Source organism: Haematobia irritans, chromosome 3 (assembly GCF_050003625.1).
Source record: "Haematobia irritans isolate KBUSLIRL chromosome 3, ASM5000362v1, whole genome shotgun sequence".
NCBI classification, from domain to species: domain Eukaryota; kingdom Metazoa; phylum Arthropoda; class Insecta; order Diptera; family Muscidae; genus Haematobia; species Haematobia irritans.
In genome coordinates this window covers 221,582,185-221,597,254 of record NC_134399.1, presented here as the reverse complement: position 1 = coordinate 221,597,254, position 15,070 = coordinate 221,582,185, and the positions used below count along the sequence as shown (strand labels likewise).

At 29.8% G+C, this 15,070-nt stretch overlaps 1 protein-coding gene across 1 annotated transcript in view; it reads right to left on the bottom strand.

Annotated features, from left to right (window-relative positions):
- The window catches only part of AstA-R1 (allatostatin A receptor 1), a gene marked incomplete in the record, with an annotated part of 486,850 nt that overhangs the window by 134,755 nt on the left and 337,025 nt on the right, over positions 1 to 15,070 (bottom strand). The window contains 2 exon segments of the mRNA XM_075303068.1: positions 6,087 to 6,237; positions 11,896 to 12,181. Of these exon segments, the coding sequence (XP_075159183.1) occupies positions 6,087 to 6,237; positions 11,896 to 12,181 (437 nt within the window).

The window sequence follows — 15,070 nt, the reverse complement described above, 5'->3', positions numbered from 1 at the left end:
AAGTTTCTGTAAGTATTCATATTTTGGTTGATATAAAGATTTTGAATAAATATATAAATTTCTGAATTTTAATCCGTTTGCGCTCTCTATTAGACTTATCATAACATTGGTCTTGCCACAATTAGAGGGACCTACTATCAGAGCTCTAATCGAATTTGGCAGAAGTTCACTATGTCTTTTTTTGTGTGATTCTGTGAAATCCAAATTTCTCACCACGATATTTGATTGTTGCTTAACAAGATGCATTTTCATTACTAAACCTTTTATAGATGATTTTAATCTTTATATAAAATTATTTTTCATACATTTAGGATAAAATTTAGTATAAAATGATTGTATATAAAGGGAAGAAACCTATTTCAAAACGGTACGTTCATGGAAGAGGTCTTCTGAATACAATTATAAATAAACTACCCATTGAGCTTCACCTTCCTGGTTACCAATTCTGTGGACCAGGTACAAAATTAAAGACCCGTTTGGAAAGAGGAGATAAAGGTATAAACCCATTGGATGAGGCTTGTCGAGTACATGATATTGAATATTCAAAAAGCGAAAATTTAAATCATCGGAATCAGGCTGATAGAGAACTTGCGGAAAGAGCTTGGAATAGAGTCAAAGCTGAAAATAGTTCTATAGGGGAAAAAATTAGCGCCTACGTCGTAACTAACATAATGAAAGCAAAAGCAAAATTTGGTTTAGGGATTGAAACCAAAAAAAAAAAAAATACTAAATGTGGTGAAAGATTATTTCATAAAGCAATTAAAAACGCAACTATTGTTTTGAAGAACGAAAAACCATTAGATATTAATAGCGCTATCAAAATTGCCAGAAAAGTTTTTCAAAAATCACTTCATGGGAAAAAATCAAAAGCTCTAGTACCACGAGTTATAAACGTCCCAAAAATTGGTGGATTCCTTCCACTGGTACCCATTCTGACAGGTCTTGGAGCATTGGGAGCACTATCGTCTGGAGGCTCTGCCATAGCAAAAGCTATAATTGCTACAAAAAATGCAAAAAAAGAACTCGAAGAGAGTGTTAGACACAATAAAACCATGGAAGCAATAGCAGTTGGAAAAGGACTTTTCCTCAAACCTTATAAAACTGGATTTGGAATCTATACAAATAATGCTCCAAAAAACTTTTAGAAAAGCTGCCCAAACGAGCACTCACAAATTTTGATTTGAATTGTTTTGGTAAAAAATTCATACCCTTTTTTAGAGGAGTTTACATGCGCGATAAATTACCAAAAACAACCCATAACAGAGAATGTGGTATTATTAACTTGGATACTCAAAATGGTTCCGGTACACACTGGGTTGCTTACAGTAAAAATTATAAAGAAGTCGAATACTATGATAGTTTCGGGAATCTTCAACCACCGCTTGAAGTTGTAAAATATCTTGGGAACAACTTAACATATAATTATAATAGAACTCAAAAATTTAATACATTCAATTGTGGTCATTTATGCTTGAAGTATCTGCTTCTAAAGAAATATAAACCACCTCCTTGAACATTGTGTTTTACTGGTATCAATTATTAAAAATGTCAACTTTCAAAAGAGAAGATATTGCGGTTGTAGACTTCCAATACTGCCACGGAAATGATAAATGTATATATATGAAGGAGTTATCGTTTATGTGTGGATCTTCTTCAACACCAAATAACTTTTTGTTTCGACCCCCTTTTGATAGTAGAGAGCTAAAAAAAGATGGGTATAAAAAGAATATTTATTGTAAAAAATTTATCAATGGATTGGATTGGCGAGATGGCTCTTTAGATTATTGCAGTATTGGTGACGTTCTAGCCCCTCTCAACAAATACAAATGTATTTTTCTTGTGGGACGTGCAAAGAAAGATTTTTTGGAACGTTATATCAACACAACCATCATAGATTTAGGAAATATAATAAATTTAAAAAAAATTAAAAATTATTTCACCACTTGCACTAATCACAGTGGTGTAAGATATAAATGTTCACTCAATAACTTGTTTAAAATTGTTGACTTTATAGAACACAACATTCCCTGTATCAAAGATTTATTGGAAGAAAAATAAAATTAAACAAAAAAAAACAAAAACATATATATATTTTTTATTTATTTTTTATATTTATTAATTTTCTATAGGTTACAATATTTTTAAAATTGTTTCCATTTACCACATACATCAAAAGAAGGTGGGGGGAGCAAAGAATTTAATATTTCAGGATTTAAGGATATATTTGATGTTGGATATCGTCTTAACAATAAACAGCTTGGTGACCATCGCAAATGTTCCCTTAATGGACAGTCATCAGGTAACCACCCATAGATTTCAATTCCACAAAAATAGCATTTTGCTTTATCCAGATCTCCCATGTAAAACATGCCTAACATGGCCAACATTTTACAATCTATAATTTTTAATGGCCAATTTTGAAACGTTTTCAAACGTTCGTCTTCTCTTTCCAATTTCTTATATTCTGGTTGCACTGAATACATCTTTACAATTGAGGACTCTAAAAACGACTAATACCCTTTTTCAATGTATTTCATAACACACCACATATTTTCAAAATAAAAGAAAAAAGTTTTGATTTTCATTATTTTATTTATTTTCATTTTATTTTCAAATTCACATTTATGTTACTTATAGAAATTAGAAAAACGTGTTGGTGAATTGATGACTTCTTTCAGCTCTAGATTAAAATCAGAATTACCATCCTTATCCACAGAAGCCTTCTTAGAAATAGCAAAGGATCCACCAGATATGCGATCAATCATTTCATTAGACAGAGAATTGTATCTTTTGGGCAAATATATGACGTGATTTTCCAGAATAAGTAGAATAGAGTCACCATACTTTGTACAGGTTCTATAAGCCCCTTCAATATTATATATTTTATCCAGCTCCATATCTTTGAGATGTAAAATTTTCTTATTACTCAGCGAGTTGAAAGTACAAATGAGTCCAGCTTTGTTGCTTGTAATCCGTTGGAATAGGGAATCAATGTTATGTACTGCCATTGTAAAAAAATGTAGACGAATTTTTTTCTTTGTGGAGAATAAAATATAATTTTAGTTTTTAACCAATTTTTAAAAACACGACTTAAGGAAAACACGAACCGTTTTAGGGAAAGTTGAAAGAAGACTAAAAAATAGTTTCCAGACAAATGTTTAAAAAACGTATTTGAAAAAAGACGATTCTCAAATAATTTGAGAGAAGAGAAATTTGTATATTTAGAGAGAAAAGAGAATTTTTTAGTATCAAATATAGTTTTTTTCTCACTTAAGATTAACCGCATACGGAATTCATAGACATGCAGTGTCTTGCAGTTTAGACCACACGTGTTGGTCTCCACTATATGACATAACAAAGAAAAAATAAACAAATTCTTGAAAGTGTGAGATTTTCAATCTCGGTTTACACACATGGATACGAAATAAACCACTTCAAAATTTTCCTGCACACGCATGCATCAAAATATTTATAGTTTCCCTTGTGCGTTGACCTTGATAAAAGGTTTACACACATGGATACGAAATAAACCACTTCAAAATTTTCCTGCACACGCATGCATCAAAATATTTATAGTTTCCCTTGTGCGTTGACCTTGATAAAAGGTTTACACACATGGATACGAAATAAACCACTTCAAAATTTTCCTGCACACGCATGCATCAAAATATTTATAGTTTCCCTTGTGCGTTGACCTTGATAAAAGGTTTACACACATGGATACGAAATAAACCACTTCAAAATTTTCCTGCACACGCATGCATCAAAATATTTATAGTTTCCCTTGTGCGTTGACCTTGATAAAAGAGTTTCAATCGATAAATACTAGTTTTACATTAAATTTTCCAAATTTAACGCATCCACATATGTTAAAATGCACATTTTCCCATAATCGTTAACCTTCACAGAAGAGTTTCAATCGATAAATACTAGTTTTACATTAATTTTTCGAAATTTAACGCATCCACATATGTTAAAATGCACATTTTCCCATAATCGTTAACCTTCACAGAAGAGTTCTGACTAAATTACAGGCGCACATATTTTTAAGGCAGCATAGACACATACATTTCCAAAGACCAACAAATTAATCCATTACACAGACGCATGCTCGTTTATATCCTCATCACATAACACCTAGCGTTTTCAAGGCATATACATATATTATCCTATAGACCACACATGCACACATATTTTTTAATATAGCAGAGACCCATATATTTAGAAATACAAAAAAATAATTCAAGTGTATTGTGGACAGACGCATAGTCCTACCGACCCACACATTTCTATGCACAGGCGCACATAGTTTAAAACCACCCCATAGGGATTCAAGTGTACAGGCGCATAGTCATACCGACCCATATCACTTCACACACGCACATTTCTATGCACAGGTGCACATATTTTAACACTACCCCATAGGGATTCAAGTGCACAGGCGCATAGTCATACCGACCCACATCACTTAACACCCTATTAAATGTAACCTCACACCCTCTTTAGGACACTTTTTCACACATAATTAAACACTCCATTAACAAATTAACGCTCTTTGTAATATGATATTTTTAATGGGGGCGGTAGCCCTTCTCTTATACTACTGAGGATGATTCCATAAACACCATAAATATTGACTTAATAAAATGTTGACTTATTATTGTTAGGATTTCGGAGAAACAAAATCACCAGAATCATTCGGTTAGGATAAATGTCAAAAAAAAAAAAAAAACTTGGCTGGCTTGCCCGTATGTCCGCAAGCTTCAACTTTCGTTATGATTAAACTTTTTATTTTTTTTTAATTTTGTTTCTAAAAAAATTTTTAGTTATTTTCTTAATTATTTCTTTGGACGGGATCACGGTCCCCACAGAAATAGGTTGGCTTGTCCATGTGTCCGCAAATTTCGGCTTTCTTTATAACTTTTTTTAATGGTTTCCTTGTTAAATTCTCAGCAACTTTTCTCTTTTTTCCAGCCTAGAAAATTTTTTTACTTTTTCACTTTTTAAATTTCATTCCTTTTTTTTGAAAAGACAAACTATCTCAAACTTCTTCGATTTCTTTTCAGTTCTCCAAGTCAAAGTACCTGAAACCTAAAGTTTTTATTAAAAATATTTGTGAATCCTCACAATACATAACCTGCGATTAAATAACATGGTTGCAACAAACATGTCCCCTGTTCACCCCAGAATAAAATTTTGCATGTAAAACATGTTTGAGGGGATCATATTCCTTCTCAGAGTGTTCGTGCCCTAAATTTGATGAACAAATCTACAGCAATGATTATAAACTTTTAACTAAAATTTCTTTGTTTCAAAGAAATTTGTTCCAATCATTTCATGCTTGATAATTTTAAATTTAAAATTAATTTTTAATTCAATTCCTTATACGGTCGGCCTTAGAACTTTGTAAATCATCTTGAAACTATCACTACTAAAACAATTTAAAATTGCTAAACATTATTTAAAATTGCTAAACATTATGCAATGACAGAATTTTCAAGAGTTTTTAATTTCATCCTACTGTGCCTCCCTCAGTGGATATCATTGCTTTACTTTCAGGTTAATTTCCTTTTTGCGGAAATTAACTTGGCTATTATCGTAGGCTTACGTGCATTAAAATTAGCTTTAAAATTATCGCTTTACTTATCACCTTAATTCCCTGGAAAATTTATCAGTTTTTTTTAAGGATTCTCATTTGCTTGTGCTACTCAAAATTCTCGGTAAATATATAATCCACACAATGGTCATTATTTATCCACCTCCATGCACACCCACACACACACAATCAACAAACACGTGTCACATTAATGTGACAGTAATCACATAATAAATGGATTTCATCCATTCATCATTATCAACCACAAATGTTATTTTCGTATTTTTCACCATCAATGAAACGGAATTTTCTTTTCACACCTCAATGACGACTGACCACAGAGTAAATCATATGAGTCAACTCGTATATCATGCCACTGCAATATCCTTCCAATATATGTGTATGTATGGGTGTATGTGTGTATGTAAGAGAATCTAAAGTGAGTGTAGGTGATTGTGAAGAAAATAAAATTCAATTTTTAGCCACTTACCTGAAATCCTAATAAACTCCAGACTTCTTTGTCCGAAGAGAAGACACACGCTGTGTAGTTGTGGCCATTGAAATTGTAGATCCTGACAGAATGTGCCAAGGCCACTGGTATCGCTGTCGTCACGATTAGTATCCAAGCCATTATAATAGCTCTGAAAATGAAATAGAATTTAGAAATGTGTGGGGTGGTGGGCGATATTGTTTCTATTTGTGGTTCTGATTCGGAGGATAGATGCAGCGAAGATGTTCTGGTTTGGGTTGAATATTTCCAGTTTAGTTGTGTTTACCATATTTGGATCGTTTATGAGCAAATCGTCTATTTTATATCGAATATGCAAATTGAGGGTGCTGACAGGTAATTTGCTTTGTGTGTGGCGCTGGTGCGTTAGAGTCACACTATCGACTCCATGTGAGATATCAGGGCATAGACATTAATAGACTCACTGAAAATAATATAGGCAGTTCTACAGAAATGCCTTTAAGATGCAATTTAGCATCGCTGCCACAGTTGGCAGAATTCTACCAAAAATGGTATATTTTTTAAAGCTTGGTGCAACGCATGATACTTTGGTAGGTCGTGCAAAATATTCCTCTCCGAGGAAATATTCTATAGAAATAAACTTTTGACAAATTTTCTATAGAAATAAAATTTTGACAACATTTTCTATAGAAATAAAATATTTTCCAAATTTTTCTATAGAAATAAAATTTGACAAATGTTTCTATCGGAGTAGAAATGTTGACAAAATTTTCTATAGAAATAAAATTTTGGCAGAATTTTCTATAGAAATAAAATTTGGACGAAGTTTTCTACAGAAAAAAAACTTGTGACAAATTGTCTATGAAAATAAAATTTTGACAAAAATTTCTATAGAAATAAAATTTTGACAAAGTTTTCTATAGAAATAAAATTTTTCACAAAATTTTCTATAGAAATAAAATTTTGACAAAATTTTCTATGGAAATAAATATTTGACAAAGTTTTCTATAGAAATAAAATTTTGAAAAAATTTTCTATAGAAATAAAATTTTGACAAAATTTTCTATAGAAATTTTGTCATAGAAATAAAATTTTGGCAAATATGTCTATAGAAATAACATTTTGGCAAACATATCTATAGAAATAAAACTTGGCAAAAATGTCTACAGAAATAAAATTTTGATAAAATTGTCTATGGAAATAAAATGTTGACGAAATTTTCTACAGAAAAAAACTTTTGACAAAATTGTCTATAAAATTAAATTTTCAAAAAATTTTCTATCGGAGTAAAAATGTGACAAAATTTTCTATAGAAATAAAATTTTGACAAAATTTTCTATAGAAATAAAATTTTTCACAAAATTTTCTATAGAAATAAAATTTTGACAAAATTTTCTATGGAAATAAATATTTGACAAAGTTTTCTATAGAAATAAAATTTTGAAAAAATTTTTTATACAAATAAAATTTTGAAAAAATTTCTATAAAAATAAAATTTTGACAAAATTTTCTAAAGAAATAAAATTTTGGCAAAAATGTCTATAGAAATAAAATTTTGACAAAATTTTCTAAAAAAAAAAATTTTGGCAAAATTTTCTATAGAAATAAAATTTTGACAAAATTGTTTGTAGAAATAAAATTGTTGACAAAATTGTCTATAGAAATAAAATTTTGACGAAATTGAATTGACGAAATAAAATTTTGATAAAATTGTCTATAGAAATAAAATTTTGACAAAATTTGCTATAGAAATAAATTCGACAAATTTTTCTATCGGAGTAAAAATGTTGACAAAATTTTCTATAGAAATAAAGTTTTTCACAAAATTTTCTATGGAAATAAATAGTTGAAAAAATTTTCTATAGAAATAAAGTTTTGAAAAAAATGTCTATAGAAATAAAATTTGTAAAAAAAAATTCTATAGAAATAAAATTTTGGCAAAATTTTCTATAGAAATAAAGTTTGACAAATATTTCTATCGGAGTAAAAATGTTGACAAACTTTTCTATAGAAATAAAATTTTGAAAAAAATTTACTATTGAAATACATGTTTTTTTTCAAAAATAAGTCTTAGCCTATATTTGAATTTTTAATCCATATTTTGTCAAAATTTTATTTCCATTGTAAATTTTTTGAAAAATTTTATTTCTATGGAAAATTTTGTCAAAATTTTATATCTATAGAAAATTTTGTCAAAATTTTATTTCTATTGAAAATTTTGTCAAAATTTTATTTCTATTGAAAATTTTGTCAACATTTTATTTCCATAGAAACTTTTGCATTTTAGTTTTGTAGAAAATTTTGTCAAAAATTTATTTCTATAGAAAATTTTGTCAGAATTTTTTTTCGTTATTGTTGTTTTTGATTTCAGCTTAAAACCATGCATTAACTAAACTACAACAGAGGAAAATAATGTTTGTCAAATTTATTTGGGCAAAGCCCCATATACTGCAAAATGGTTGGATGGACGCACGTTTCAGAATTACCACATTCCTCATCAGCATCCTCTACTTGCAGCAAAGCTATCAACCAATTTTCAGAATAAATTCTGGTAGTTCACTAAACCCAAAGTGAACCACACTTGAACCTTTCGAAAAAAAAGGTTTATGATAGTCGGCTTTAGCCGTAATAATCTTTGTACAAACATTTCTCTTTTCCTCTGTTGGTTAAGCTACACTTGTAGTTTAGTCCATGCATGGTTTTAAGCTGAAATCAAAAACAAAAATAATGATTGAAGAATAAGCCAACCATAACAAAACAAAAATTGTATTTCTATAGAAAATTTTTTGAAAAATTTTATATATATAGAAAGTGTTGTCAATTTTTTTAATGTAATTTTTGTTTAAATTTTATTTTTTTATCGAAAATGTTGTCAAAATTTTATTTCTATAAAAAAGCTTATCAATACTTTATTTTTATTGAAAATTTTGTCAAAATATTATTTTGATAGAACATTTTTTCAAAATTTTATTTCTATAGAAAATTTTGACATCATTTTATTTTTATTGAAAATTTTGTCAAAATTTTATTTCTATAGAAAATTTGTAAAAAAATTTATTTAAGTAGAAAATTTTATGAAATATTTTATTTTTATAAAAAAAATTTGTCAAAATTTTATTTCTACAAAAAATATTGTCAAAATTGCATTTCTATAGAAAGTTTTGTCAACATATTATTTTTATTGAACATTTTGTCAAAATTTTAAATTTATAGAAAATTTTGTTAAAATTTTTTTTCTGTAGAAAATTTTGTCATAATCTTATTTCTTTAGAAAATTTAAAAAAAAAAATTATTTCTGTAGAAAATTTTGTCAAAATTTTATTTCTATAGAAAATTTTTAAAATATTTCTGTAGAAAATTTTGAAAAAATGTCAAAATTTTATTTCTACGGGAAATTCAGTAAAATTTTTATTTCTATAGAAAATTTTATGAAATATTTTATTTTTATAGAAAATTTTGTCAAAATTTTATTTCCATAGAAACTTTGTCAGCATTTTATTTTTAAACAAAATTTTGTCAAAATTTTATTTATATAAAAAAATTTGCCAAAATTTGATTTCTATAAAAAATTTTGTCAACATTTTATTTGTGTAGAAGGTTTTGTCATTTTTTTTTTATAGAAAATTTTGTCAAAATTTTATTGTTTATAGAAAATTTTGTCAAAATTTTATTGTTTATAGAAAATTTTGTCAAAATTTTATTGTTTATAGAAAAGTTTGTCAAAATTTTATTTCTATAGAAAATTTTGTCAAAATTTTATTTCTATAGAAAGTTTTGTCAACATTTTATTTTTATTGAACATTTTGTCAAAATGTTATTTTAATAGAACATTTTGTTAAAATTTTATTTCTGTAGAAGATTTTGTCAAATTTTCTATACAAATTTTGTAAAATTTTATTTCTATAGAAAATTTGTAAAATATTTCTGTAGAAAATTTTAAAAAAATGTCAACATTTTATTTCTATGGGAAATTTAGTAAAAATTTTATGAAATATTTTATTTGTATAGAAAATGTTGTCAAAATATTATTTCTATAAGAAATGTTGTCAAAATGTTATTTCTATAGAAAGGTTGGTCAAATCTTTTTTATAGAAAATTTTATTATTTATAGAAAATTTTATCAAAATTGTATTTCTATAGAAAGTTTTGTCAACATTTTATTTTTGTTGAAAATTTTGTCAAAATGTTATAATTGTATTATTATTATTTATTATAATTTTATTTCTATAGAAAATTTTATTTCTGTAGAAAATTTTGTTAAAAATTTATTTCTGTAGAAAATTTTGTTAAAATTTTATTTCTATAGAAAATTTTGTTGAAATTTTATTTCTATAGAAAATTTGCAACTATGTTGTTAATATTTTATTTGTATGGGAAATTTAGTCAAAATTTATACACTTATAGAAAATATATAGAACATTTTATTTTAATAGATAATTTTGTGATAAATTTTATTTTTATAGAAAAATTTGTCAAAATTTTATTTCTGTAAAAAATGTTGTGAAAATTTTATTTCTATAGAAATTTTTGTCAAAATTTTATATAGAAAATTTTGTCAAAATTTTATTTCTATAGAAATTTCTGTCAAAATTTTGTGTTTGTAGAAAAATTTGTTAAAATTTCATTTCTATAGAAAATTGTGGAAACCATGTTTCTTTCGACCGGACGACATGAGCTTTTTTTGAGCGAGTCTTGAGCGAGATCTTGCAAAACAACAACAACTGATCTGGGACGACCATCAAAAAATTCGCCTTGAAGTGAACTATGACTTCGTTTGATTTTACCACAATGCCGATAAACACTGGTCCTTGACGGATCTTCATTGCCAAAAACTTAATTAGGTTCATTGATGCACTGTTGTTGAGTTAATCCACGTATAAAATACTCGCGCGAATTTAATTGTATTCGTTGGGCGAGATGAATCTTTTAAGATGAATCTTTTAAGTAAACAACAAAAAAATAGCGCTGGTATGTCAAAGCGTTTTGAGTACGTATAACCTCAAAAATGTCAAGCTTTGCGATAGAGGTGTTAGTTGGCAGATTGCAACACTAGTTTTGCGAAATCCCGCCAAATAAAAGGCAACCCTTGGAAATATGTTTACCGCAACTTCATAGACGCTTTTTAGTAAAAATCGATTTTTTTCAAAATTTTTAAAGCTAAGTTGTCCCTGCAATAAAAGGGATCAAAGTCTCTCGACAGCCGCCGTAACGGCTCAAAATAAATGCCGACTATTATTGGAAAAAATGTCCCAAAGACAGGGCCATATACCATAGGCACTCCAATAGGATACGGCACGAGTCAACTAAGAATGGCTTAGAGTGTAGGTTTCGCGCTTCAAATCTACCTCACAATGGCCACCAAAATCTCCGGATCTCAATCCGTTGGATTTTTGGGCCTGGGATATTTTAGAAAGTAAGGTTTGTCAGTCTTTTTGACAGAAAACTTAAATTTTTAACTTTTTTCTGTTGTTTAAATTATTAAAGATTTTCGATAGTAAATCATCATTAGAAGCTTTGTTATCGGCAGAAAAGTGTATAAGGGTTTCGCCTATGCCTTATTCAAAGCCCTTATCTTTGTTTTTACCAAAGCCTTTTCATAAGTTTCAAATCCTTAAAAAATTTAAATTTCATCTTAGTCCCAACAATTTTCTAACCATCAAGGAATACCTTACGAGAACCCACACTCTCCCAAATTCTTTTTAATCAATCTTCACCACAAAACCATTTTTCTTCAACACCATTTGCATTCTCCTCCTCCTCGTCGTCCTTCTTAACAAAGAAGTAAAATTCCAATGTGTTAGCTAGGTTACCATGTGAACAGCACACTTACAATGTTGCATTTCTTTCTGTACGCAATGACATACTCGTCACCGGATGTACCACAGCCAAAAATCGATCGAAGGACATTAGCACCAGCGTGTACACACTGCAGTGACACGTCACCACAATCATGTACTGTACGAATTTGCACCACAAATTCCCAAATGGCCATTCCGGCAAGACATAGTCGGTGGCCGTAAATGGTACACAGAACATAACGAAGAGAATATCGGATACGGCCAAATTGATGATGAGCAGATTGGTGGTAGATCTCATTTGTTGATTGGCCATAACAACTGAAACGAAAAGCAAAAAACAAGAGGAGAAATGTGACAAATGTCTTTGGTTAGTATTTGAAGATTTAAGAAAATTTTGGGAAATTTAAAATACGAATTTTGTAATTTCTTATATAACAAGTGAGTGAAGGACTGTTCAGCTAAACTCTAGTCATTTATAAGGAATTCACTACCTCCAAGTTCAAATATATAATTATTGATGAGCAATTTTAGAGAGATATATGAATTAGAGGTGTGTGCGTGACACGCGTGAATCACGTGTGTCGTGAATAAAATCTGAAGCAACTATCGTGAATGGGACTAAAATAAGTATGTCGTGCGTGAGCGTATATGTTTAATAGTATCTTCAAGTGTGCCCTATTAGATCAGATTTAGGTATAGCCTCCATATAAACGTAACATATATCTAAATCTGAACCGAATTGGTTGCTATTTCGTACATTTTATCACACAATTTTATAATTTACATCCATAACATTTAATTCGGACCACACCTTAAGAAGTGATGTAAATTCAGTGCAACGACTGTTGAAATGGTGGACATCCGTTCTATGACGAGCCCATGTTAAATTCATCGCTTCTGCGCCAATTTTGCACCACTTCCGTATCCAAAAAGAACACTTTCACTACTTTTTTGGCGACGCTTTTTCTTGCTGGGTTGCGAACATAGAGGAAAACACCGCAGCTTTCACACAAAGTAAATATTATGTTGATATCTTTATCCGTTCAAAAGTTGACGAATTATTTCCCAAAAAGGCGATTTGGAACCACTGTGCGATATTGTCCAACTATGAACTTGCCCTGCTTGCAGACAAAAGACAAATTCAGGATGATAGCGTTATTACTGAAGGTCATCCAGATGGACAGACAGACAAACAGACATGTGAAACGCAGTGCAGTACTATGCAGACTTGCTAGAACTGTACTGTTAGAACTGCGACAGGATGTCTCTGCAGCACACCCTTGGATCATCTTTATGTGGAGATTAAAATTTTATCAGTACGAAGACACAATTACCCAGGAAAAAAAGGGTCGTCAAAAAAAAAAACAATGAAAATGTTCGTTTTGGGATCCGGAAGTGGTACAAAATTGGCACAGAAGCGATAAATTTAACATGGGTTTGTCGTAGTACGGATGTCCACCATTTCCACAACCGATGCACAGAATTTGCATAAGGTGTGAGCCGAATCCATTGTTTGTGATAGTTTGCTAAAGAAATATTTTTTTATAATTTTTATACCCTTCACCACTACTGTGGTACAGGGTATAATAAGTTTGTGCATTTGTATGTAACGCCAAGAAGGAGTAATCATAGACCAACCTTTTAGTATACGGATCGGCTTAGAATTAAATTCTGAGTCGATTTAGCGATGTCCGTCTGTCTGTCTGTCCGTCTATATATTTTTCACCGATCTGGTCATAATTGGCGTGTATATCAACCGATCTTCCTCAAATTCCGTACATCCGAATATTTTATAAGTCTCGAAAAACTTGCAAAATATCAGCAAAATCGGTTCAGATTTAGATATAGCTCCCATATATAGCTTTCGTCCGATTTACACTCATTTGCCCACAGAGGCCAATTTTTTGCTCCGATTTAGTTGAAATTTTGCATAGGGAGTAGAATTAGCGTTGTAACTATGCGTGCCAAATTTGCTTGAAATCGGTTCAGATTTGGATATATCTCCCATATAAAGCTTTCGCCCGATTTACACTCATTTGCCCACAGAGGCCAATTTTTTGCTCCGATTTAGTTGAAATATTGCACAGGGAGTAGAATTAGCATTGTAGCTATGCGTGCCAAATTTGGTTGAAATCGGTTCAGATTTAGATATAGCTCCCATATATATGTTTTTCTGATTTCGACAAAAATGGTCAAAATACCAACATTTTCCTTGTAAAATCGCCACTGTTTAGTCGAAAAGTTGTAAAAATGACTCTAATTTTCCTAAACTTCAAATACATATATATCGAGCGATAAATCATAAATAAACTTTTTCGAAGTTTCCTTAAAATTGCTTCAGATTTAAACGTTTCCCATATTTTTTACTAACATTGTGTTCCACCCTAGTGCATTAGCCGACTTAAATTTTGAGTCTATAGATTTTGTAGAAGTCTATCAAATTCTTCCAGATCGAGTGATATTTAAATGTATGTATTTGAGACAAACCTTTATATATAGCCCCAACACATTTGACGGATGTGATATGGTATCGAAAATTTAGATCTACAAAGTGGTGCAGGGTATAATATAGTCGGCCATGCCCGACTTTAGACTTTCCTTACTGGTTTTTTATTATTTTGAATGCATTCTAAAACTTGTCTGAAAAATTTCTCCTCAAGTATTTTGAAACATTAGCAATTTTTATAGAATGGATTTGGCATTTTTTTGAACAAATTTTAAATAATTTGTAGAATTTATTAATTCTTACTCTGTTTTTAACATTTTTGAAAAGTTAAAATTAACCATTAAAAATATGAAAAGAAGGGGTTAAATAATTAAATTAGAAGAATTTCCTGTGTAGTTAAATAAAGAACATATTTGGGAGGACATTTTTAGAATAGCAATAATAGGAATGGAATAGGAATAAGTTAAGCCTTTAGAACAAGTTCCAATTTTTTTTGCTGGGATATCAAGCACCTTATGAGAGGATGTTCTCCCTAAGTCATTACTTTTATGTTGAAACATTTGATCTAAAATATCTCGAGTTTTAAATTTTAAGCAAATCGGATAAAAAATGCGTCTTCCATGCCCTCAAGAAGTCAAATCGGGTGATTGGTCTAGGTTAGATTAGGTTATGTGGCAGCCCGATGTATCAGGCCCACTTAGACTATTCAGTCCATTGTGATACCACAGTGGTGAACTTCTCTCTTGATTGGTCTATATGGG